Genomic DNA, 27,042 nt, shown 5'->3' on the forward strand with positions numbered 1-27,042 from the left:
CTGAGTTACTATGCATCACCTCCACCTGGCCAAGAAAGTCACAAGCAGGCTCGATCACCCCATCAATGGCAAATAAGCATTCAGCAGCCTCTTCCTGGGAGCTGACCCTTTCAAGAGCAAGAATTCCTGAGCACCCTAAAACTTCAGGGTCCTCATACCCCAAGATGCTCTTCCAGAGAAAAATAGGCCATTTTCCTCACAGAAATGATGAAAATAGCTAGCAGGTTTAACTGTTGGCTTAAATGCTAGGTGCCGAAGGAAGGACATGCAGGGAGATTCCTCCTAGACAGTGCTGCTGGGGTCAGTCTGTTCCCAGCTAGCCTCCCCATAGCAGGCTGTGTGGGCAAGTCAGTCTAAAGAGTCTGAAGACTTGGGATATAGGACACTACAGAATAAAGATGTAAAACACTAAAAATTCTTCAGTAAAATATATGTTCAAATTCACTTTATCTCTGTTACCTCCCTTTTTGTAAACCTAGTAATGTCCCTAGGAGCCTTATTGGAGGACTTTTTCTTCAGAGCCTTTGCCTTCAGGGACAGGTAATATGGTAAATGTGATTAGCTTTAAACTCTGGCACGCTGAGGGATTCTGTATAGTGTTGTTGTTGTTGTTGTCTGACAGAGTCTTACTGTGTAGCTCAGGCTAGCTTCCAGCTGTGATTTTAAATGTAATGTTTATGAATATAAATGTCTACTCAGGATACTTTGGTTGGTGGGTTTCTTTCTTGGGCCAACAATATTGTAAGATGATTGGTTCCTGCTAATTGCCATTGTCTGAGCCTAGACCAGAAACTTCAATGTAAATACAAAGGTAAGTCTTGTCTGCCATGGCCAGAGGACTGGGGCTTGTCAGGGAAGCAGACGTGGCTTTTTCCTGATGTCCTGAGTCATCTCACCAGCAAATGCTGTCTCCACTTCTGGAAAAACAGAGGGATAGGCGATAAGGTCCTTGCTGTTTTCTGAGGAGAGGAGACAAGGTGTCCAGGAACAACTCCTGGATGCTGAGAGAATGCTGGTGGAACTGAGATGGAGCCCTGTCACCACCACAAAATCTGGACAGTGTGGTTTGGGTGTGCACAATGGGACATTCTGTGTTCTCTGGATCTCATCCTCGCGTCTGTAACTTCTGTCAGCCTTGGGTCCATGACGTCAACTTTGCAGACGAGCAATTGAATGAGCAGCAAGTATAAGCGTGTCTGTTTGTTTTACCCCCTGCCCCCGATCTTTTTATTGCTCTGCATTCAGAATTATCAACCCCTCTCTGAGGTCACTGAAATGTCAGTGCTATCCCAGTAAGGTATCATGTAAGCATAATCCCTGGTAAAGAACCATGTATGTGTAGAATGCTTGACATGCTTCTGAAAAATATCAGGAAAAAAAAATGAAGTAACATCCAAGGAAGCAAAATGAGGAAGTTCAGAGGGTGGGAGGACAGAGAGGGTGGAGTGAGTCCCAAAGGAAAGGCTTTGACAGGCAGCAAAAGTGAAGGCTTTCTGAGAGTCTGCTGAAATAGGGGCAGAGCCTAGGCCAGATAATTGGAATTCTAGGTACACATGACTCAAACTCTCTCATCCTCAGGGAAAGCAAGACATTCAGATGTCTGCAAGTTATGGCAAAAGCAAATAAGTAAGATTTTATAAAATCTATTGCTAGGGACTGAGCTGTGTCTTCCTTACATCTGTGTATTGACATTCTCACCCCCAAGATCTTAGAATGGACTGGATTTTGAGAAATGACATGTAGGGAGCTAGTTCAGTAAAATTAGGTCAGAGAGAACAGTTAGGTATTTTTGTTTAGACGAACCTCTCCGCTGACAAAAATAATCCCAATCAGACCGAATCAGACCGAATTAAAGATACCCATGTTTAATGGAGTACTCCCACATGGCCCCTGGAAAACATGGAGAGGGGAAGAGAGAGAGAGAAGGGGAGACCGTGTAAAACCCCGTGACCACGTGTTTATTCTCTGGGAGCAAATTAAATAGGCTGTGGGAGGGGTCACCATTTGGCGGGCTTTCTCAGAGATGGAGTTTGGACCAAGGCAACTTCCAGGGAAGGGGGCTTATGCCAGGATCTGGGGTGAAGCCCCCAGTCAAACAATGTAGACTTTTTGTATAAAGGGTGTTAAGGATCTGGGATGATGTTTCTCAGATATGTTTGCACCATATCTTTAAGTGGAAAGGGGGAAATGATAGAATACAGCTGTGCCATTTAGTTGTTTTGGGATGGTGGACTTCTGCATGAACTTTCTGTCCTGCATTCATTCCGTGGCTGTGGAGTATCCACTCAGGTTATGGAGTGACTGCTACATCATTCAGTAAGCTATGAAGTACATGCTGAATGCATTCAACAGGCTAGGAAGTGTCCCCTGCATTCATTCAACAGGCTAGGGAGTGTCCACTGAATTCATTCAACAAGCTAGGAAGTGTCCCCTGCATTCATTGAACAGGCTAGAGAGTGTCCCCTGAATTCATTCAACAGGCTAGAGAGTGTTCACTGAATTCATCCAACAGGCTAGGGAGTCTCCCCTGCATACATTCAACAGGCTAGGGAGTGTCCCCTGCATTCATTCAACAGGCTAGGGAGTGTCCACTGCTTCATTCAACAGGCTAGGAAGTGTCCACTGGATTCATTCAACAGGCTAGAGACTGTCCCCTGTGTTTTGAACAGGAAAAGACAACTTATGCCGAAAACCCTTGTCTTGCCAGAGTATATAGTCTATGTTGTGACAGTGGCTATTGAAATGTGAGCTTTATGATGAGGGGCATCCATGATTTTAGCAGAACATAATAATACAGGTCCTACAGAGATGGAGAAATATTTTGATTGAGGGAATCATTATGGGACTAGCAAGAAACCTGGCACTAGGAAAATTGCCAGGAATCCACAAGGATGACCTCAGCTAGGACCCTAAGCAAGGGAGGAGAGGGTGCTCAAACTGGCCTTGCCCTGTAGTCAGATTGATGACTATCTTAAATGTCATCATAGAGCCTTCACTCGGCAACTGATAGAAACAGAGGCAGAGACCCTCAGTGGAGCACTGGGCTGAGCTCCTAAAGTCCAGCTGAAGAGAGGAAGGAATGAGAGTGTGAGCAAAGAGGTCAAGACCATGATGGGGACACCCACTGAAACAGTCTACCTGAGCTAATGGGAGCTCACCAACTCTAGCCGGACAGGGAAGGAACAAGCATAGAACCAAACTAGTACCTCTGAATGTGGATGACAGTTGAATGGCTGGGGTAGACTGCAGGGCCACTGGCAGTGGCACCAGGATTTATCCCTAATGCTTGTACTGGCTTTTTGGAACCCATTTTCTTTGGAGGGATAACTTGTTCAGCCTTGATATAGTAGGGAGGGCCTTGAACCTTCCCCAAAGCAATGTGCCTTTCCCTCTCTGAGGAGTGGATGGGAACTGGGGTGGAGGGAAGATGGAGGGAAGGGGAGGAGGGAGGGAGTAGGAACTGGGATGGGTTTGTAAAATGAAAAAAGATAGTTTGTTTCTGTTATGCCCAAATCTGCAAAGTCACCGGAAAGCCAACAAGGAGACCAAGCTAGCTCTGTATGTAAAACCAAAGAGCCTTCATTTTATACAAGTTTGCAAACTCGGTCTCTCCATGTGTCCAATGTATTGGAGTGATCAGAGAGCCCCGAGCTTAGTTAGAGTTGGGTTTTTATAGTAGTAAAGGTAGGGGTGAAGGTTCACCCCTGATTGGCTGACTTTCGTCTAGGGGTGTCCTGGTGAGAGTGTGCTGGCTGGTGATCCTATCTACAGCAGTTGGAATGTTAGACATTTCCTTTGGATGGTCTGTTCCTGGGTGGTGCCTGGGAAATCTCAGTTTGTGGTTCTTCCTGCAACCAAGAATTGCTTCAGGGTAAACCATGGAGACTCAGGCCTCCAGTAAGCTTATCCTGGCTGAGTCCTGCACTGGCAGGTGATAACGGTTGGGAGTTAAGAACTTCCTTAGGGTGGTCTGCTCCTATTAAGCTTATCATGGCTGGCTGAGCCCTACAGTTTCCTTTAAAAAAATAAAATAAAATAAAATAAAATACAGGTCCTAAACTTAATCTGAGAAATAGTCCAAAAATAAACCACTTATTAATTAAATGAAATGTACATCGCCCAAAAAATTACACACACACAATACACAACATGTTTTAGTATGTGTTCCATGTGTATCATGGAACAGCTACATGGAGCTAACTTACCCATATGCCATTTTCTGTGGTGAGAACATTTAAAATCTACCTTCTTTTTTGCATTTAGGTTTTAGAACATAAGTTTACTCTAAAGTGAAAATCACAACTAAAAGCACAGTATTAGCTCTATTGGGAAAATGTCTGATTTCATTACAAACACTTGGAGACAGGTACCAACACGGTAAGTGTGATTAGCTTTAGACTCTGACCTGCTGAGAGACTCTGTATAGTGTTGTTGCTTTTGTCTGACAGAGTCTTACTGTGTAGCCAAGGCTGGCTTCCAGCTGTGATCCTCTTGCTTGCTGAAGGTGATGGGATGACAGAGATCTGCCATCACACCTGGCTTGTGCCCTTCACTGCCTTTTTCAGATTCCTCTATAAAGCGGGCATATGGCTTTGATACTAGAAGAGACTATTAAAAGTTACGATGTTCCTGAAAACCTTTCCCCATCATCTTATAGAGAAGAATGTCTATTAATCTATCTAAAGTGCAGTGACCACAATGATTAAGCCATGTGTCCATCCTAGGCATTTGTGAAGTCTATAAGTAAAGACGGTAGATTAATTTCAACAATTGCTTTAGTTAGAAAACTTGGAGAATGTATTTTTTGACTGAATTTTGCCAATAGAAGGATATTAAGATGCAAAGAGATGCAGGAGTTACCTGTTCTTTTGCCCTCTCTCTCTTGCGCGCGCTCTCTGTTTCTCCGTTTCTCTGTCTCTCTGTCTCTGTCTCTGTTTCTGTCTCTCGGTCTCTGTCTCTGTTTCTCTCTCTCTCTCTCTCTCTCTCTCTCTCTCTCTCTCTCTCTCTCTCTCTGTGTGTGTGTGTGTGTGTGTGTGTGTGTGAACCCATGTGCCTGTGTGTGGTATTAGGGCTTGAACCAGGCAAGTGCTCTATAACTGAGTCACATACCCAACTCTATTGCTTCTCTTTTGTTTAATTAATCTGTACTCCATATTATTTAATTCTACCCTATGTTATATTGCTGTTGAAAAAATATTTTGATCAGGAATTATTTGGTACCCATGTTTTTGGGCAGTGTATCTAGGATCTGAGCATTTGCGTTGGTCCTTCTATGACTCCTGTCAATAGTGACGTCTTATGTGAGTCTTATAAGCATAGATGCTTAGTCTTGTCAGATTGTGCCTTACATTGTTACTTCTGCAATCACACATCTGTATCATAGCTTCCAGAACATTCCATATTCTCTCTATTCTGTAAAAAGATAAAAACTGATGCTTTTAAAAAGTCATCAGTGCACTTAAAACGCCACCTCATAAACCCAATTTTCAGCTAACATGAAAATAGCATTGTGCACACACGGATACTCAGAGCCAAGAGGGACTGCATGGAGAATTTTTGCTTTCTCCCATCTTGGGACTAAAAGGAAAATCCAAGAAAAGGTACCTCATGGACTGATATGTGTGTTGCCCCACTGAAATTCCACCCATCTTAACTCACTCATGTTCCTCTGCTGAGAAAGGAAGACCAAAGGATATTGGGATATTGTGTATGTAAATAGTAAGGCTGGTGGTCAAAAGAACTGGATTCTCACTCTGACTTTTTCACGAGCTGAGTGACTTCAGATAAGCTACGTAACCTCTGGTTGTCATTTAAACCAAGCATTCACTTCCAGTGTGAGTGCTATCTGATTTAATGTGATCTAACTTTGGGTAAATTATGATGCTCCACAATCTATATTCCTGTTAAGGCCCCTGGCAAGGACTCAGGAAGGATAACGGAGCTAGAGTAAGACAGCTTTCCCAAACGGCCCGATGGGAAGGGATCTTAAAGGGCAGGATGTTAGACAGAGCCCTATACTTGCTACTTCTCCCCTAAGGACCCCCTTGACCTCCCTGGCAAGCCCATGGTTGTGCTTCTTTTTCTTACTTCCTCCTCAGGATTTACTGACCTGCCTTCCCTCTCCGGAGTGACATTTAAGGTGAAGTTTGTGAATGATTAGAGAGGGAGTAATGAAGGAAAGTTAAAACCACAACAACAAACCCCAAACCAACCAAACGCTGAGATGAATTCCAACATCTCAAAAGCCCCAAGTAACAAGAATGAAGGTTCTGGAGGCCTCCCTATCCATGCAAGCACAGCTTTTCTCCAAAGCACCGTTTAATCATGATTTATTAAAACTCGCATTTTCTCAGTTGACAGAATCCTTTCTCAAACCCCACAGCACATCACTCCAGGTATGAGCTGGTTTCTTTGGAAACCCTCAGTGTGCCCCTACCGTCCTCTTGTTTCTAGAACAGTTGTGGATTAGTGCAGATGCCAAACAGAGGTTGAAATCTGCATTCATTATCTGTCCCGTTAGTTACTGAGAAAATGGCAGAGATATCCAGAAACAAGGAACAGGACAATTTGGAGAGCAACAGTGGAGGTTATGAAGCAGCCGACGTGAATCACAGGCACCAGAGTTTGTAAGAGCACTGTGAATTGCAGGATTAAAGGTAACAGCTTCCCACTTAGATAAAATATCCATTTAACTCAAGAATTGAGAGTGGATTTATAGATATGGCATTCCATTAGGTAATAGTGCCAGAGAGCAATTATTGATGACACTTGTGGTGCACATTTGAATTTGGAGAAAGAAACAGAAAAAAAAAAACAAAGAACCCGAGTGCCTTGCCGTACACACGCTCATGGTTGCGCAGTATGTGGAGGTGAAACAAAAGATCTTTTCATAGATTCAGAAACTGATGTTTCCCCAGGGTCTCAACACATGAGTTAGAATGGATGCCTCCCTCCTTGGGTTTGTAGTATAGACTCGGAATAGATTGTTTAATGCGTACAGGTTTCTGTGATCTTCCGAGGGGTACTGAAAAGTCCTGATTAACTTTAGATTCTGAGAGGAGCCCCCAGAAGGCCTGAGACTGTACTGAACCTGAGGTCTTTGTTAGAATCTGTGTTTATGCCCTTTGTCATTGAAATAGCTCTTTCCTCATCAAGAAAAACGCTGAGCTGGGTTTCACAAAAGAACATATTGGTCTTGTCCTCAGCTCCGCGATTCCTTTATCTGCCCTTGGGAGGACTAAGTGGTTAAAAGCTAAAACCTGGTTGTCTTTGCACCAATGTCCCCCTAGTTTTTTATTCACCCCCAGGCAGGAAGATGGTGGGGCCATAGTAAAGTTATTTCACATACTGAGATGTTTTTGAGAGGACAGCCTGACAAAACAGTTAGGTGGGGGCCGGGGAGCATCAGGGGATGTCCATGTCTCCCCTCTTAATAGTGCCGATTTTCCTGGCAGCACTGTAGTGATGGCCTCCCCCCACCTCTTCTCTCTGTTCCCAGTCTCTGTCTCTTTTCTGGTATTTATCTGGCCTATCATAGTAAGAGGTCAGTATGTTTCCCACACTTGGATAATCTCATTCAAGAATTTTTGTCAATGGACAAGTCATAAGAAGCCCTTCCATTTTAGGGCTCGTTGACGTCACCAAGGAGGCGATAAATATCTGTTGATATAATTGGATGTGAGATTCAGTGTTGAAATAGCAGAACTCTGTCCCTCGCTCCTTGGCAGGGCCCTATGATTTATGCAGGAGCAGAGGCAGCACGCAATCGAGCTGTCAAGAGAGCGTCAGCTTATTAGGCAAATGCTGCGTGCTTTCTGAAGAGGGTCGACGTTATAAAATCTCACTCCAGCCTCTGGTGTTGAGAAACTCAGAGCCCAAGTACGTTGAGAGGCTGAAGGGAAAGGGAAGAGGCACAGAAAGGGAGAAGAGAAAGGCAAAGAGGAAGAGATCCTCCAAGAGGCATCTTGGGAGAGGTCCCTCTGCAGAGGCAGCAGCGCGTCTCACCTGCCAAGGGAGGAGAAGGTAGGCAGCGCCTAGACGGGCGGGCGGGCGCCACCAACTTTGTATTGCCTGAGCTACTGTGTTGAGCCCCAGAGCCAGCTGCCCCTGTGCGGGAGTGCCTGTGTCTGTGCATGTATGTGTGTGTGTGTGTGTGTGTGTGTGTGTGTGTGTCTCCAACTGTGCCTTAAAATTCCAATCGCAGTGGTGATGTGGCAAAAAGCAAAGTTAGACGGCTGCTCATCTTTATCTACTCAATTTGCCGCTTACCGCTCACAGTTTGTGTAAAGAATGGCTCTCCCATCACGTCCCACGTCCATCCCGACCCCCAAGCAAAGGGAGTAAGGGCAGGGATGGAGGCACGAAAGAGGCAGTTTTCAATTTGGAAAAAAAGGCTGTTCGAAAGGGGGCGATCAGGGCGGGCGATAGCTTAAACCTGTGGCATTTCTTCGGGCTCAGGGAAGTCCGTCTTGGGAATACGTTTGGGAGACCCTTAGGAAGAGGAGGCAGGGGCTGTCCTTTCTAGGTATTCAAAGACGGGTCACCTGCTGGCTAGCAGATGAGCCATGCGGACACCTAGCTTCAGCACCGCGGACAGCGCCGCCAAAGCCCTGCGCCCGGCTTGTGTGTGGGTGTCAGGAAGCCTGGGTGCAACTCCTAGCTGAGCTAAACTCTAACCAGTCCTCCTTCTCTTCCCCACCTTCTCTCCTCCGTCCTCCTCCACCTCCGTGCCGCAGCAAGCGCTCCTAACATGCGGCTGCGGCTGCTGGTGTCCGCGGGCATCCTGTTGATGGCTCTGTCGCCCAGCCCTCCATGCAGGGCCCTGCTGAGCAGGGGACCTGTCCCCGGCGCCCCGCGGTCCCCGCAGTCCCTGAATTTCCTGCAGCCAGAGCAGCCCCAGCAGCCTCAGCCCGTTCTGATCCGCATGGGAGAAGAATACTTCCTCCGCCTGGGGAACCTCAACAGGAGCCCAGCTGCTCGGCTGTCGCCCGACTCCTCGCCCCTCTCTACGGGTCGCGGCAGCCGCCCCTCGCACGACCAGGCAGCGGCTAACTTTTTCCGCGTGTTGCTGCAGCAGCTGCAGATGCCTCAGCGCTCGCTCGACAGCCGCGCAGGGCCGGCGGAGCGCGGCGCAGAGGATACCCTCGGTGGACACCAGGGGGCGCTGGAAAGGGAGAGGCGGTCCGAGGAGCCGCCCATCTCTCTGGATCTCACCTTCCACCTTCTGCGCGAAGTCTTGGAAATGGCCAGGGCAGAGCAGTTAGCGCAACAAGCTCACAGCAACAGAAAACTGATGGAGATCATTGGGAAATGAAATGGTGCGTTTGACCAAAAACGATTCTGTATTTAGCACACCAGTAAAAATTAAACAATTAAAACTCAGTATTCTGTACCATATCGCAGCTCTGATATCATTTGTTTATTTTTATATAGCTTGAAGCATAGACTATGTACAGGGAGAGAGCCTATACACCCCTTAATTAGCATGCACAAAGTGTATTCGTATGCAGTAGCAAAACAGCGTTATTGAATTGCCCGTGCTTAGCATCCGTGTGCAAATAGCGTCTTTGCAGCTGTATCTTACAGAAGGTGGACCCAAGGGGGAAAGCTTTGTGAGAAGCATGTGGAAGGTGCCCATTATTTTTGTTTGGGGTCACAGCAGAAGAGAATTCATTCTCGAGGGGTGGCCAGGATGAAATGTGTAAGCTCTTCGAATCAACTTTTTCTTGTAAACGTTTCAATAATAAAACATCTTTCCAATCCTTGGTCAATTTGGTTGTGTAAGAGAACGTTGAATATTTATATTTTTAATAAAATCTGCAAAGGTTATTGTGATTTTGTTTTTCCTCTTCAGTGTGTCTAAAGAAATGGCCCAAGCACAAGAAAATAAAAACACATCAACCTTCCCCTCCCGTCATCTCCTACATTTTATTTCCTCCTAAATACACTAACATCTGTCCAGTAGCTCACATAGACCTTCTGACTATCCTGGGCTCGTCTATGCCCTCGGGTTTCTCTTCTGAGACCGAATTAAATAATTTTAGAGGTTCCTCCGGCCTCTAAAACCTGATAATTTTGCAACTGGAATATCAGTCACAGTAGAAATTAACATGCAAATATAATTAGTTAGTGGGTGGGGGCTGTGGGCGGGCAGGCATGCAGCATGGCAAATGTGGGGCCTTCGGAGGACCACTAGCAGGAGTTAGCTCCTTCCTATCGTGTGAGTCCTAGGGATTGAGCTCACGTTCCAGGCCCAGAGGCAAATTCCTTTCCCCACTGAACTACTTCACCAGCAGGAGCTAGGACAAACTTAGTAAGGCTAACACTTCAAGTAACTAAACATATTTGCTGAAAAGGACACTTGGGAAATTTTTCTTAAAAAGAACATTTTGATTTTAATAAACTACACAAATACCCTTCATATTTGTCCCTATTGCAGTTCTAAAAACTGTGACTTGTAGGACTTTGTTATTTGCACCTAAAATTAAACAGCACATCTAATTAGTTTGACAATATACTTGCCTCTAGTAGTTTAGTTACAGCTTTAAAATGTTCAGTCCCATGATACATACTTTTAAATTAATTTATACGTATGAAGATGGTGCTTCTCTTGAGGACTTTGAATTATGCTTCACTAATGACTTAATAATATGAGTAATTGAATAAATCATAGGAGACTAAGGTTTTTAAAAACAGCATTTATTTAAGAGTTCACTTAAAGTTATACTTATGTGAGGAAGGCATCACAGTGATAGATGATAGATAGATAGATAGATAGATAGATAGATAGATAGATAGATAGAGGATAGACAGACAGGAGGAGAATTGTGTATTTCTTTAAATACAAGCAGCTGTTCCACAGTTTGTCAAATTGCTGCTACGATAGGCACATAAGAAAGTAGATAGTTCCTCCCAAAAGTCTTCAATTGAAATGTCTGATGTATGAATGTAAGATTATGAGATATGTGATTAAAATTAGAAAAATGTCAAAAGAGATACCCTAACCTTTGGCCTTCTGAACTACAGAAGTGTGGCCAAATTCAGAGACTACTTCTGGCTGCACATTCAGTGACTTCTGTGGAAATGAGGAGCCTTCTTCCTAGCCTTGGTCAGCAACCTCTCTCAGGCCGAGATTTGAATAAATCGGTCAGTTCTGAACTGATTCTGAATGTCACCAACGAGCTGCAATGCTAAGGGAAAAAAAACACGACTGTGCTAAAAATAACGAGAAGCCATGCCCACGGGAGACGAGAGTGTAGTGCCCACTTCGTTAACACTCTCCACTTAAAGCTGACGTGCACACATGTACCACACCTACACTACCTTCAGAATGATGCCCACATAATAAAGGATTTGCATAAGATCAAGTTTCTTTATACCAGTGTTTTCTGCAATTTTGTTCTGAGCATATGCATTTTCTCAGCAAGTTAGATAAGTCATCTGGAATTAAAGGTTTATTATTTTCTCTCAGAAATCCTGTCCGGAGGTCCCGTTCAAACGCGCGTCACTGTGAATTTCACCCAGGAAGTTCCCCGCGGCCTGGTGCGCATCTCACCCAGGCCGCCAGGGGGCAGCAGCCAGAATATAGATCATTCATTCAGGGAATTCAACCAGGAGAAGGAGAAGACGTGGCGAGCTGGCTCAGAATCAGCCCCACCCCCACTGCCCGAGGCTGATGCCTGTCCCTGGGGAGAAGGGGCCTCAAATCCAATCTGCAAAAGAAGAAAATGCGGATGAGAGAGAGTTGAGAGCAGACCTTTGGGGAGTTGGACCAGTCACCGCTCTATTGAGGAGAGAGGACAATAATAATAATTATATGAAGCATAATTATTATTAGGGACAGAAAGCAAGCTGAGGTTATCTTAGGCATGGTCAAGAGCCATGGAAGTGATTCACACTCATGATTCAAAAGGAAGAGCAATAACGCATGCAGTGGAAGGAAACTCTTGATGGGAGGGTCCAGGCCGCCCTGCTTGTTTTCCCAAGTGCAGCTGCGCATAACTTACTGACAAGACAGTCTCATTCATAGAAACAGGTACCCAGGTTTACAAAAATCTGCAGAGCTGCTTAAAATCCTTCTGGATTTCTAACTCATAGCTCCGTGATAAAGTGCTTTCTCTGCACAGGTAAGGCCTGAGTTCCATCACCAATGTTATAAAGATAGAGAGAGAGCAGGGGGAGGAAGAGAGAGAGGAGGAGGGAGGGGGAAAGAGGAGGGGAGAGCCCTAATTTAATTGATATTGCTATATCATGACACCGCAGGATGTATTCACATTCATATACTCTCTCCACTGCTGAAGTTTGGCGTTCCCACCAGATTCCACTCACGTGCCACCTGATAGGGGCATGCTTCCTAAATGCGCACCATTAGTGAGTTCACCATTGTGTGACACCAGTGCGCTTGCACACTTACTAAGATGGCGCCAATATCAGCAAGCCATACTGTCTAAAAGAATCATACATGGGGATGCCACTGACAAGAACATTATTATCATACAGTTATAAGTTTATCTATCCCTTCAGCTTTGCATACACCCTACCCTAGCTTTGCAACACTGAAGGACTAATCTTGAGCAAATCCGGAAGGGAATTTCCCTAGGCATTAAAATCTGATAACATTTACCCAAAACCAAATCTAACATCAAAATTTCTAAAAATGGTAATTTCGTTAAATATCTGACTGATATGGGCTGTAAATTTGGATTAACTGACCAACACCATACAGAGCTGAGCTTTGGTGAGTATAACTATATTGTTGCTATTCATAGTAGTTTCTAGAGGAAAATGAACGCTTGGCAAGAACCTTCCCAGATTTTACCATAAATAAGGTTTGGGGTGACATTCAAAACACCAGCACTGCCATAGTGAGTTCTTTGGGTTTAGGATTCTCTTTTTCAGTACTAAATTGCTTCCCAGTAGGCAGTTAATGAGGGCTGTGAGGTCATTTTAGATTAAAAGTGAAGTTCAAAGTTTTCTGGAAAAAAAATCAAAAAGCTGGACTGTCAAGTGCAGTAGGTTTTCTTGGTAATGGTTAGAGATCCCCTGATACTGAGGTGGAGCCAGGCGTGGTGAAGGCAGGAGGGTCAGCAGTTCGAGGTCATCTTCAGCTATTTGGTGAGTTAAAGTCAGCCTGGGCTACTTGAGCTTCTGACTCAAAAAGAAAGAGAAACCCGAGGTGGAGTAAGACATTATTTTCAGAGTCCCGTGGCTGACTATACCAGACTTTCTCTTGCCTGGCAGAGCCATCTAACCCTAATGCTAACCCAAGGCAGCTTAGCCAAGCACTGGAGGGCAGGACACTGCTTCTTCTGATCGTTTGGGATAAGACGACAGGGCACTCTGTCTGGACGCTGTGTCTTTTCTTTGAAGGCAGTGACAGCTGGCAAGAGCTAGCAGGGGTCACTAATAGAGCCAGCTATTTCCTCTAGAGGATTATCGTGTTTAGACAGGGGTGGGTGGCTGGCATGCTGTTGGGGGTTGCTCTTGGAATTTGCTGCCTTATAAAAGTTTTCCTAGGCAAAGTAAAAGTATTAAAATCTACTTGCTGTTTAAATTTTGAGCTGCTGATACTGACAGCTGTCAAAACCAGTTTGCCACTCCTGTACCCACCATAGTTCCAGGCATCCCCCCCCCCCTGCAATATGAAGTGATAGTCTCTCTTTCAGAGAAGAAAATGACAGAGAAGGGGTGAGAGCAGAGATTATCCAGAGTATCATCAATGCTCATGCCAAATTCTTGGGCTGGGGATTCACTAACAATCTCAGCAGGAAAACCCTGGGGCACTTGACTGAGATTTGAGTCTCAGATGCCATTTTTAGCATCAGGTGTTACCTTGACATACCTCAGTTAAGGAACTGCCCACATCTGATTGGCTGGTGGGCATATCTGTGGGACATTTTCTTATCGCTCATTGCTGTGTGCGACCTGGCCCACTGTGGGTGGTCCTATTCCTAGGTAGATAGACAGGGGCTGTTGTCTTAGTTAGGGTTTTTATTGCTGTGGAGAGACACCATGACCACCGCGACTCTTATAAGGACAACATTTAATTGAGGGTGGCTCGTTTACAGTTTCAGTCCATTGTCATCATGGTGGGGAGCACAGGGGTATGCAGGCAGACGCCGTGCTGGGGCGGAAAGTCCTACATCTTACAGGTGACAGGAAATTGACTGACTCACTGGGTGCCAATCCGGCCATAGGTAACCTCAAAAACCACCACCACAGTGACACACTTCCTCCAACAAGGCCATACCCACTCCAACAAAGCCATACCTCCTGATAGTGCCGCTCTCTATGAGATTATGGGGGCCAATTCCATTCAAACTACCAGAGCTGTGTAAGAGAAATAGCTGAGCCAAGCAGTAAGCAGCATCTTCTATGATCGCTGCTTCGGGTTCCTGCCTCCCTATCCAGCTTTGGCTTCCGTGGAGGCTGGCCTATAACTTTTAAACCAAATAAAACCTTCCCTCTGCAAGTTGCTTTTGGTCAGTGTCTGACCACAATGACAGAGAAGCAGACTAGGACATCAGACCAACTGCTTCCTAGCTGTATGATGTGGACAAGTTACTTAACTGCCCTGGGCTTAGTGTTCTCTTCTGAGAAACGAAAATGAGACCCTAGATCATGAAGGTTGAATAAAGTAACATACATGAAACAGTTTGCACACGCCTGCTCTCTAGCCAGACAGTCCTCCCTCTCTGTCCTCTCTCCTGTACTTCCCTCTACCCCCTCTTCTTCCTTACTACAGTGAAGAGGCTCCTCTGTCACACAGAATGACCTGCGGGCTATTTCTGCTGAAATTATAGAGCATCAGGAACCTCCAGCGAGGGAAAACAACTCTATGGTAATTGTACCTTCCCAGAATCAGAGGCGATTTCTAAGACAGGACTCTTTTGGCAGGTGGTAATCATGGTCCTCCATGATGCTTCTCCATACATCTCGAGTGGTCCAAGTCTCTATACTATTATCTCAGGAGGGAGAGAAACCACCGCACAGCAAACAGAAGACATAGGTTCTTCCTGCAGTCCTTCTTTGAAATGGAATCCTTTGCTCTGGGCTCTCTCAAACATTTGTTGGCAAGGTAGAGCAGAACAAAGTGTGGACTGTGGCTAGCTTTGATCTGTGTGAGGAGGAAAACAAGCCCCACATTGCTTCTAGGTTCTAACATTTTCCTCAGGAGGCTGGGGTGCATAATCTCCACGGTCACCTTGGCTGCATTCCGCGTTGCCGAGGAGACGCACCAGTACATGCCTCACACCCGCGAGGGCCTCTCCACAGCGGTTTCATTGCGGACTCAAGACCAACTCTGAAGGTGGACAGCATTTGTGGGTTGCGGTCCCGGACTGAACAAAAGCAGGGAAAGAAGGAAGCCGCTGAACGCCCGCACCCACCTCTCTGCTGCCCCACTGAGGCTACAACGTGACCAGCTGCCCTGCGTTCCTGACTCCGTGCCTTCCTTGCCAGAAAAAACACTAACACTGTGGCCAAACCGGGCAACCATCATTTGACATTGTGCTCAAAGACCACCAGACTACAGATAATCGGACAAATACGAACTTTCATCAAGAAAAGAAACCAGGAAGTGGAACAAAAAGGCAGACTTGACTTTGTCTCAATTATGAATGGAGTTTTCACATAAACATGCGGTAGGAAGAAATGGCGGACTTTTTCTCTACGGTCTCCTTACGTGAGCTTGACCGAGAGTTCTGTCTATTGTAAGACAAGACTCTCAAAGCACAGGGTGCTCTCTTTCCCTTTGGTCCTGTTTCCCCGTTGCTATCAAATGTCCTTTGAGAAGGGGTAAGTGAATGCCTGCAAACAGCACTGGGTCCTTGCCTCACCCCACTGGGAGCAGGGTGAGGCGAGGCGTTCCCACCTAGAGACATGTGCTATGCAGCCTCATCCTATGTCACAGGTGACCCCCCCATGTCACCTTCTTGCTGATGGGGATTAAAGAACATGCATCCTGCCAGAGGCTGGTGGGCAGCCAACTCTCGGCAGGTCAGCTCCAGGTCATGGACGGTGTGCAGTAGTTGAAGAAAAACATGAATTAGTTGCAAACGTCAAAAAAATCAGGAGCAGAGGTCAAAGAGATAGTAACTGTTCATCATTGGCGGGAAAGTGAAATGGTGTCATCACACAGAGCGCAGTGGAGCGGAGACTCATGAAATTAAACGTGGGCCAGAAGGGCGGTTCCGAGGGTAAAAGTGTCTGTGATCAAGCCTGATTATCTCAGTTTGATTCTCCTGGACCCACATGGTGGAAGGAGAGAGCTGACTCCCACAAGTTTTCCTGACGTACACATACATCATTTTACAGGTCCTCTCCTGAAGTAAATGCAATAAAAATATTTTTAAAATCAAACAGATACCATGCGGCCCAACAATTCCACACCTGTGTATATGCTCAGAAGAGCTGAAGGGAAGAACCTGTACAGACTTTCATACCATGTCAGAGCAACGGTACTCATAGCGGGAAAGAAGCAGACGCAATCGTACTGTGCCTCCCTGGAGGAGGGGATAAATCAGCTGTGCCATGGACATCAAATGAATACTGCTCAGCTTAAGAAAGTAAGGGACTTCTACAGAAGCCAGTTCACAGAAGGAGGGCGGTTGCCAGGGCTTGGGGCCAGGGGAGGCAGGATTGAAATTTTTTGTTTGATGGGTATAACATTTTATCTCTGCAAGATAAAAACTGTCCAGGATTAGCTACAAAATATGAATATAGTTACCATTGCTGCCATGTACAATAAGAAACGGCAATGATGGTAAATTTTATGCTCCCCCCCATCTCCTTGACACAACCCTTTCTCAGAAGTGACTTGATGTGAAAATCTGCACTTAGAAGTTCTGTGAGCAACCATGAGGTGTGCTTGTGTGATCTGCGGGACCCTGGGCGGGGTATGTTCCCCCCTACAAGTGTCTTCTGCTGACTTCCTCAGCTTGAAACACTGAACCTTGCCACCCTGACCCTGCTGCAGTGATAGTGTGAGCATCTCCCGTTGTGGGGTTTGCACAGTAGCTGTGCTTGGAACTGAGGACAGGGGCCTGCATGTCATATTTATGTGTCTGTCAACGTGTCTGTCATCTGGGCCTATTTTGTCACTTAGACCGCTTTGTTGATGAAGCTTGTAGAGGGTTTTGTTTTGAGTTGGGATGGAGTTGGCACCCAGGGCCTCGTTGCACACACTAAACATCAGCTCTGCCACTGGTCGAAATGCACAGCCCCAGCTCACAGCTCTTGTTAGGTTATTTTCTGTAGGAAATTGTTCCAAAAAAGTAAAAAACACTCGGTGCAGCTTTTGGACGATCTCTGTGTTCGATGTGATGAATTAAGGCCCGGGGGATCCAGAGTGAATCTGTGGCAAGATTCTTGACACTGAAATCATGAAACTGTTGTCAGATAGACTTGAGAGCGGATCAGCCCCCGGGTGCCGATCGTGGGGTCTAACTGGGTGTAGCATGTGAGAGCATGCACGTGGCCAGCTTACGGGGGTTATGTCAGCAGCCCATGTGACCTAATGCACCTGCCTCATGCTCCATTGGGGAAATGAAACTGAACACGTGCTGACCTGGCTTTCGCTTAGACACAAGTGTCTGAAGCCACACCCTAGGAGGGACATTCTTTTAAGCTGGCCCAAAGTGGAGACGTGAACTCATTGCCACCAGCCATGAGCAACCCCAGCTGCCTGGCAGCTTCTTGGGGTGTGCATAGCATTCCCATACTCATCCTTTTCCACGTGATCATTCCCAGAGCCACTCCTGACGGTGCCCGTTTACCATAGCTGGGTTCTTCTCTTCAGGTTATCAGACGTACTGCAATGGAGACATTTGTGCATGGTGAAGACTTAATGTGCACCCACCAGACAACATGCTTCTGAGGGATGCCAATATCTTACTGCGGGAGATCAATGACGCCAGGACAGTGAAGGGATTGCTGGAGTGGGGGGGGGGGGGATTTGGATCCAAGTGCCCACACTCAGGCTGCCACATCCCAGTGTCTGAGATCTGCAGCGGGTGCCAGTGAGAAATCCAACCTGACAGAGTCTGGTTACTGCTGTGTGCTAAATGCCATTCTTTTTAGGTCAGTTCAAAAGAACCCTTGCCCGGCTATAATAACATCTGCTCGTTTTGAGGAAAGTGGATAGGAAGAATAAGGCTTGAGGTTTCCCAAAGTGGAACCGTCCAGCATCCATCCTGTACCTGCTAGGCTGGATAGAGAACCAAAGCCAATGTTTGAAACAGATGTGAGAAGAAATCCTGAGTATCCAGAATGCTTACTCAAAAAGAAGTCCAAGCCTTGGTCTGCTTAGCATTTGTGAACCCTGGGTAGCTTAAGTGTTATACACTCGGAGTGGGAAGATAAGGACAGCCCGGGTCCTTGGCCAGCTCATGGTGAAAGAACCGGAGTATGCTCTGTGGCTCTGAGCCTTGGAAACACCACAGGCACACCTTTCCCAAGCACATGGGCATTCCTGCTTCGAACAAAGCAAGCAGCGTGCGCTGTCTGAAGCCCAGAGCTCTGAAAAGTGTATCCAGTCTTCATGGACACTAGGGAAGAAAAAATAGGGATTCTCCAAACAGGTCAGGGAGGCAGACACTCACGCAAGAACATCTCTTCTTGAGAGGCTGTATAACCCCACAGGGAGTGATGAGGTGATGGGGGCTTCCTTGTTGTGAGCGGATCCTCCTTGGGAAGTGAAGGCCAGGGCAGCATCCTAGCCGCGGCCGATAGCATCACTTTTACTCCCTTCTTCAGCCCTGAGGAGGATGCTGGAGTGTGTCCTGCTTTGCCTGTGTCAGACAGGGTTCCTATGACAGGGTCAGAGTGAACAGCAGATTATCCGTGTTGATGTGAAGCCAGCCTTCTTCCCGGGTATGGGTCTGACAGCTGTATGAGCTCCATGTTTGTGCTCATTCGTACTGAGAAGAAGCCATATCTTTTCGAACAAGGGCTTCTCTACATTATGCTAAGCAAACAGATCAAATATGAGATTCAATATGGGGTTAACTCAAGTATGGAAGATAGCAGTGTCTTGGTTTAAACAAAACTCAAGGATTGGATCACTCTTGTTTGCAATGAACCAAAGTGAAGGCCTAGACATGACCCCCTGGTGCTTTGCAAAGCAGGGAGTCTCTTAGCCATGTGGATCCCAATAGGCAGAGACTCATCTGCTCTTCTTAAATGCTAGTGTGGCCTCCATGGCTCCCCTAGTGCCCTCCCCACTACCCAGCTCCCCTAGTGCCCTCCCCACTAGAGCCCTCCTCAGTACCCAGCTCCCCTGGTGCCCTCCCCAGTGCCCAGCTCCCCTGGTGCCCTCCCCAGTGCCCAGCTCCCCTGGTGCCCTCCCCAGTGCTGTGCCCAGCTCCCCTAGAGTGCCCTCCCCAGTGCCCAGCTCCTCTAGAGTACTCTCCCTAGTGCCCACTCACAAAACCTGGGGAAATGAATTCAAGACATGGCTGCAAAAAGTTTACATAGTATTTGGCTTTTTTTTAAAAATGGACGTATCCATTTTATTTCTCCATTAAAGTGACATTTTACTATTTGCGCCTGTGAAACAGAACCTGTAATTTCAGGATTGGTTTGTGTATTTGACCTTTCAGTAAAACAAGCAAATTGGTAATTATTAAAATGTCACTTTCTCAGCAGAAGGGGAAAAAGTACAAAAATAACTGAAGTCACAGCATAATGAGACAGCAATATAAAGCAATGTTAATGGGATGGTCTCACTGAAATTTGCTTGCTGTGGAAAACCTCAATCAAAGCAAAAGCAGTGTTAATGGAATGGTCTCACTGAAACTAGCTTGCTGTGGAAAACCTCAATCTCCCTTACAGGGATTTTGCATAAAAGCGTCTGCATCTCCCCATCACATCCCATAGTTGCTAGGATGACTAAATCCCGACAATGCTACCCAGCAAGTGGAGGCCACTCCTGAGCACCACCGGCTGTCACTTTCTGTCTTGTAGTGGGAAATCCAACACAAGCACGCCCGCAGAAGTGTGAGATGTAAGCTTGCGTCTTGTAAAATGCACAGCAAGCCATCTCAGTAGGGGCTTCTGCTTGAAAATAACTTGATACCCTGAGTCACTCAATTAAGTTTAGGGAACATGGCTGAATTTTCATTCACTTCTGTTTGCTTTGGAAAATTAAGGAGATCGTTTCAAAGAACACAAGACATAAAGTCACACTCAAGGGAAATCATGTTCTTGGTCTCCTGTCTATGTTTGCTTTCTTTCTTTATTTTTTAAGTGCAATGAATACCTTGTGAAACGAATCTCAAACATAGACGCTTCCTGGCCCTCTTGCCGCCTGCTTTTCTTACCTCAGGCTCCAGTGGCGGTTGGAGGGATGTTTACTATGAAGCCATGGCAGATGGGTTAGTCTCAAAGATCATTGTATAACAATGATTTCATTTCTTTGCATGCAGCACTGGGTAAAGATAGAGAGCTTTGCATTGGCTGAAAGCTTTGGGACTTTGGCCTGTTGCTCATCCTAGCCTGGGAAAATGGGAACGTTGGGCGGTGTGCTACTCGATAGGGGTGCAGCTCTGGATAGAACTGCTCCGAGAGCCTAAGAAATAGCTACAGGCAGAGCCTTCTACCCTTTGCAGTTCTTTCTTTCTTCCTCCTTCCACGCTCTTTCCATATTATTTCCTTTTCTCTCTTCTTTCATCAGTTTAATTATTTTTTTTCTTTTGGGAACATCTTTATAGCATGTACATTTTTTAGATTCTGGATGATAGGTAAGTCAGTCAGCTATGAGTTGCATTTCTTTGCTGACTCTTTCCCATTGCTTCTGACTGTAATAAGTCACTGAATTTAACCTGTGCACAACCCCCTCCTCCATAAGGGTGATGATCCTTAAGGTATGGGGGACCCACACTGCTACTGAGACGGTGATATGCCAGGTAGAAAGAACCGGAGATACAGAACAGACCACATCATCTTTGGGCACTGCAATCAGTCCTTCTCAGCCCACAGGCCATCTAGTGCTTGAAGTCGCCCACTTACAACACAGTAGCCTCTGTGGTTCTAAGGCAAACTTCAGTGTGTATATATGAAATGATGCTCAACAGAACTAATTGTCAAGAAATTGTGAATTAAACCAGAAGGAAGATCACAACATGCATTAGAATGGCTAAAATGTAAAGGATGATGCACTGCCCATCAGCTAACATGGAGAGGAGAGGAGCTGGGACACCTCTATTCTTAGTGGAAGCACAAAACCAATAGACTATGGAAAATAGGCTAACAGTTTCTAGTGAAGTTAGCCACACAACAACCATATATAACCTAACAATTCCATTTCTAGGTACTTACTCAAAATTATTTAAGGGACAACCTCGGGCATAGGTGTGCCAAGAACATGCTCAGAGAGAAATATTAGCTGATAAATCAGCTGAAATCAAAACTGAAAGCAGAGCCCTGCAAAATGGATCACTAGACCAAGAAGTTCAGCTCAGCTACTCCAGTCTCTCAACCATCCTGGCACGTGCTGCCCTCGGCCCTGTGCACAGCTGAGGGAAGAAGGGAAGCTAGGTGTGCTGGACCCAGGCCAGGAAGTTTTCCCTAAGGGCTGCTATCCAACACCGCTCTCCTCCAGGCTCCCCCTTGCACCACCACCCAAGGTTTACACAAAACACGGCAGTCACAGCCTGTGCAAGCGAATGAGAATCATCTATACACACCTCAGAGCAGGCCGCTACGAGCAGAGAATACGTTCTGTTATTAAGAAATACTTCATCTTGGAGTAAGCTCTTGAAGGAAACATAACAATGTTAAATATGAAAGTACCTACATGAAGTTTCAAAATATAAGAGGCAAAATCCCCAATAGGTCTGCAATGTCTAAGTAAAATCTTAAGTATGATAAGTGATCTCCAAATTCCTTTCTCAGCCATTGACAGAGCTGGTAACAGAAAACAGAACAAGTAGATCAGACTAGAACAACATCATCAATCAGTCGCCATAATTGACATTTATAGAAAGTGTCAATCATAAGAGGAAATTTCTGCATTTCACAGAACACTTTTATGTTCTCCAAGCTGAGTCACATTCCAGGTTGTAAAACCTAATAAACTTAGAAGGGTGAGAGCAGATAGAGCAATTCTGTTTCCATAGCAAAATCAAATTAGAAGTCAAACAGAAAAAAAACTCTGGGAGAAAATCCCCAATGTCTCAAACTTTAGCAACCCTCATCTAAATAAGTCATGCCTCAGTGAAGAAATCAGAACGTTCACCAAGAGATGTTTTGAATAAAATTAAAAGAAAATACAACCCGCTAGAACTTGTGGGATCAGTGAAAGCAATGAGCTCTGTGGTCTGGAACATCCATATTGAAGAGCAAGAAAGAGAACAAATCCACAACCCAAGCTTTCATCATAAAAAAAAAAAAGAGAGATAAGGAGTAAGAAAGGAGACAAACAATAAATAATAGAAATAGCAAAATAGAAAACCGACCAAAAATAAAGAAAACCAATAAAACTGAGTTAATTCTTCAAGAGATTAGTAAGAATAATAAATAGTAAAAATCATTTTGAAGTTAGATCAAAGGTGGCAAAGCTTATTCGTGTGCAGGTTTTATAAAACTGTATTAATCAACTGGTAGAGAAAAACGCAGAGGGCAAAACAGAACTGAGAAACAGACCCATTGCGGCCAGCCACATTTCTAGAAGAAAGGGGGAATCTTTTCAAAAAAGGAAAGAAAAATGTGTTGGTGCAACAAATGGCAGGTGTCCAAAAACCAAGACAAGGAATGACGCCCTTCAGCCTCACCTTGCGTGTGAAACTTAGAAATCACACCAGAACTTAAGAGATAAAATGACTTTTTAAAAAAAGTCATAGCAAGTAGGTGTAAATAGTCATGATATTTACTGATATTCATGATATTAGCTGAAGATAGATTTATACTTTAAAGCAAGCCTGTTAAAGGCCAGGGAAATTTGGAAGGGTCTGGAACATTGTGAATAACTGTGCTGATAGCTACAAAATGGCACGGATTTGTCACGACTCTGTAAACTGTACACTCACATGGGGTGAGTTTCAGGGTATGTATCACTCAATAAAGCTGACTTGAAAAGCCATTCAGAGTCACCCGTTTGGTATTAGGACCGCCTTCGGTGTGTGCCTTTGCCTTTGCTCTAATGGGCCACAGGATGTTTAAGAAGCCTTCCATGGACCTCAGGGTGCAATCCTCACGGGTTGCAGGGAATTCACAGCTTCACAAACAAGAGGAACACCTGTGCAACTACTGAGCTATAAATAGGTACCAGGGAGATATGTGTAAGTCAGCACGGGAAGCCGAGAACTTCTGTGAGGATGCAGCGACTGTAAATGCCATTCGAGAAATGGAAAGGATTGTCTGTTCACGGGCATCTCGTCTCATTATGCTACCCCAGAATAACCTGTGCCAGGCCCCAGTCTGTAACACCCCCCGCCCCCGCCGCCATGAAAACATCCTGAAGCACACTCTGAACTTCTCAGTCCTAGGGCCCTCGCTCTCTACAGTTGTCTAAGTAAATGAATCAGCTCATCCACTCCCCTTATTTTCCTGGTGAAAAAAACGAGGCACAAGCAACAGAATGCTTGGTCAGACACAGGTAGAACATCCTTTCCTTAATCACATTGGTGTCTCCATTCCCAGGAGTCTTGGCAGAATCTCTACATGATTTGAGTGTCTATTCTCAGGCCTGGAGAATGGAAAAGTGATCAGCCTAGTCTTGGAACAGCAAAGAGCTATAACACGGTAAAGTTTTCGTCTCTTGTCACTGTAGCTGCATCGTCTAGTGAGATAGTTGACATTCTTCACAGTACTTGACTCCTGCCTCTCTCTCTCTCTCTCTCTCTCTCTCTCTCTCTCTCTCTTCTCGTGTGTGTGTGTGTGTGTGTGTGTGTGTGTGTGTGTGTGTGTGAAGTGTGAGCACACAGGTGCAGTTGTGGAAGGGGGAAAGGCGGCGGTCCTCTGACCTTGAAGCACCTGCTACGTCCAGCTCAATATCAGTCAGCACCTGCTGAGCTAATCCACCCCAGACAGAGACATTTTCCCAGAAACTCCTGTTCCCTGTGCAGCTCCAGTTGAGTGATGTGGATAGATTCTTCCACGGGAGCCATTAAAAGACACTGGGGAGAGAGGAAGGAAGAGGAACCGAGGCAACTTTCACTGCTATTGCTTCCGCCTCTGTGAAAATCTCACTGCGGAGAGAGGCGTGGTGGTGTGTGCCTTTAACCCAGCACTTGGGAGGCAGGAGATCACTGTGACAGGTCAGCCAGGTCTATATGGGGAGACCTTGGCCCCCGGAATTTAGTCACCACACATATTCACAATAAAATGCTCACTTGGAGAGGACACAGATGGGGCAGCCCGTGTTAACACTAAGGAGTAGACGTCAGGTAATGTGTCACGAGGGCAGTGGGTGGAAGCATGTTAGACCTTGCAGTGAGGTATAAATGCACGATGAATCGACCATACACAAGATGCTTGGCCAACGGCAGTTGTTAGGATTCTGATGTGCCCCCAAAGTTCATATGCTGAAAACTTAATCTCAAAAAGCTAAATATTTATGGAAGAGGGTCCCTGCTAAATATTTATGGAAGAGGGTCCCGAGAGACTGCAAACCTCCGAGGCATGGGATGACTACAAGGAAACATTGTCTTCTGGACACAGCAGGGTAGCTGCAGGCCTGAGCTCATGGTGGCTGTGATGGCACACACAACACCTGTTCAAGCCCAACCCAGACCAAATGCCAGCCAGGACAAAGGAGCTGGGCACACAATCCCACCCCAGATAGTAGAGTTGTTGGCAATGATGGCTGCTAGGAGAGAGGGAGGGAGGGACGGAGGGAGGGAGGGAGGGAGGGAGGGAGGGAGGGAGAGAAGGGAGGGAGGGAGAGGGAGGGAGGGAGAGAGGGAGAGGGAGGGAGGGAGAGGGAGGGAGGGAGGGAGGGAGAGAGGGGGAGGGAGAGAGAGAGAGGGAGAGGGAGGGTGAGGGAGGGTGGGAGGGGGGGGGAGGGGGAGAGGGAGGGAGAGAGAGAGAGAGAGAGGAGAGAGAGAGAGAGAGAGAGAGAGAGAGAGAGAGAGCGCCCTAAGAGTACAGGTCCTGGTAAGTTGACCCTCCAGTTGAAGACCACACATCCAAGGGTATTTGAAGGGAACGAATTGGTCACAAACGATTTATAACGCAGAGAGAGGGACACTTACAAAGCTGGGTGGATAAGGGGTGGGGGTGAGAATTGGGGAAGAGTTGAGAGAGCGATAAATACGACTAAAACACATACCATAAAACCCTAAAAATACTTAGACATTAAAAAAATTAAATAAATACAAGAAAAGCATCAGATGTTATAACTTCCAAATTCTCTTTGCCTCAGCTAAGCGTATAATAAAGATGATCCAGAAAGGTGGTACACATGGGGACAATCTGCCTCTGGCAGCCTGGTCAAACTTTAGGTTTCTACATTGTTTGTTTGTTTGTTTGTTTTTTTCTTTTTTTTGGCAGGAATAAGGTTAAGAGAAGGTTCAAAGTTCATCCTGCAGGGGGTGAGCTGACAACTGGGGTAAATCCCAATTTTGAAAACGACTCTTTTTGTAGGGAATGAGGGTGAGGCTAGTGACACTCTGCCTTTGATCTCTTAGAAAGCAGCATCTTCATCCCCAGTGCAGACCGAGTTGTTTTTCTCCATGACCAGATTATGGAAGCAAGACCTGCCTGCCTTCTGGGGTCAAGGGTGGGTTTTATGTGTGGAAGGATATGTGGGAAGAACCTGAGATCAAAGGGTTTGCAGTTCGGCCATGGGGGCCAAGGCGAGCTTGAAGGTTAGCAATTTAGCTTGTGGTGTTTGAGTTTCTATGGCAATACCACCGCGTGACTTGGAACTATTTAGTAATGACCTCCGGTAAATTGGGAGAGGCCTGGGATCACGTACAAGGAGTTCAAGGGAAGGGGTCGTTCAGGCAGACATTACAACAAGCTAAATGCACTCTGAGTGCCAAGGCCAGGAATTTGCTGCCATTGTAAGATCTTACTGCTCTATCACACCCTATTTTAGGGGCTCAGGAGTGGTGCCTACTATGATCAGGTTAGCTTTGCTATGTGAAGAGGCCTTTGCTCACAAACCTGCTTTGCGACAACCAGTGAAAACCCTCTGCCTCGAAGCCCACCCCCTGCCTCACTCCCACCTCACCACACAGGCAGATGAATGTCAGCAGACAATGGCATGAGCTTAGTGAAGGACAGCCATGAAGCACGACCCTCCCCTTACAGCCTCAGAGGGGATTGTAAGGACACATGGTGACAAGGTTCCAAACCCACGTTCTTGGAACGTAAATGGGACTCTTGAGACAATTATTCAGATCCACAGTCAGGCCCTGCTTCCAATAACCATGTTCTCATCTCTCCCCATTTTTTTGTGTCCGAACCTATTGTCTATGACTCCATTCCCACAAATAATGTGGAAGAAGGTGTCAGGCAGCCGAAAAGAGTCTGTGCATGCTGAGGATATTTGAGTGTGTGCAAGTCCGCAGCTGACTCTTAGGCAGAAGGTGGGTGGGGCTTCTGCTCACACAGTTACAGACACGACTGGTACACACGGAGCTCCTACAGCCTCTGAAGAACGGAGGCTAGGGAGACATGAAGAGGCCTATCACGGGAGGTTAGGGAAACAAAAATAACAAGTGCCTTTTAGCACCAGGGATCCTGGACTGCTTTTTGGCTGAGGAAAAGGGAGCAAGCGCTTAGGCCAGTAGGGCCCATCACGCAAAAATCCATGCACGTAAGTTCACACACTTCATGCATTGCTAACTAAATGGGTAGCTTTCAAAAGATTACTCAAAAGGTAAGGTGCCAGTCCCAAAGCAAACCTCATAGCTTGTCTATGAGAAATGTAGCTTGAACCAAAAGGCCGGGGCTGTTAAACAAAATAGTGGTGTTTTTTCTTTGCTTTAGATTCTTATGGTTGCTGTGTGCACACGAATGCCTGGCTCTTTAGTCAATGGGTCTAATGGCTGCTGCACTTGTAGCATCTTTGTCTCAGAGACTTCTTCTCCAGGGGAA

The 27,042-nt window shown here is 46.0% G+C and overlaps 2 protein-coding genes across 4 annotated transcripts in view; one reads left to right on the plus strand and one right to left on the minus strand.

The window, feature by feature from the left end:
* Window positions 1–8,749: 8,749 nt before the first annotated feature.
* Crh (corticotropin releasing hormone) lies at window positions 8,750–9,313 on the plus strand. The gene has a single exon (XM_038346954.1). It carries the CDS (start codon window positions 8,750–8,752, stop codon window positions 9,311–9,313), a length of 564 nt encoding a protein of 187 aa, XP_038202882.1.
* Window positions 9,314–11,588: 2,275 nt separating this feature from the next.
* The window catches only part of Trim55 (tripartite motif containing 55), a 37,873-nt gene continuing 22,419 nt past the window's right edge, over window positions 11,589–27,042 (minus strand). For all 3 annotated transcript variants that reach the window (XM_038348057.1, XM_038348056.1, XM_038348055.1), the window contains one exon: window positions 11,589–11,711. In XM_038348057.1, coding sequence (XP_038203985.1) covers window positions 11,589–11,711 — 123 coding nt within the window. The remainder of the gene's footprint in view (window positions 11,712–27,042) is intronic.

This window comes from Arvicola amphibius, chromosome 11, assembly GCF_903992535.2.
Source record: "Arvicola amphibius chromosome 11, mArvAmp1.2, whole genome shotgun sequence".
NCBI lineage: Eukaryota > Metazoa > Chordata > Mammalia > Rodentia > Cricetidae > Arvicola > Arvicola amphibius.

What these genes read in the sequence shown, in the direction of transcription:
- Crh (XM_038346954.1), top strand. Translation starts at nt 8,750, where the DNA reads ATGCGGCTGCGGCTGCTGGTGTCCGCGGGCATCCTGTTGATGGCTCTG.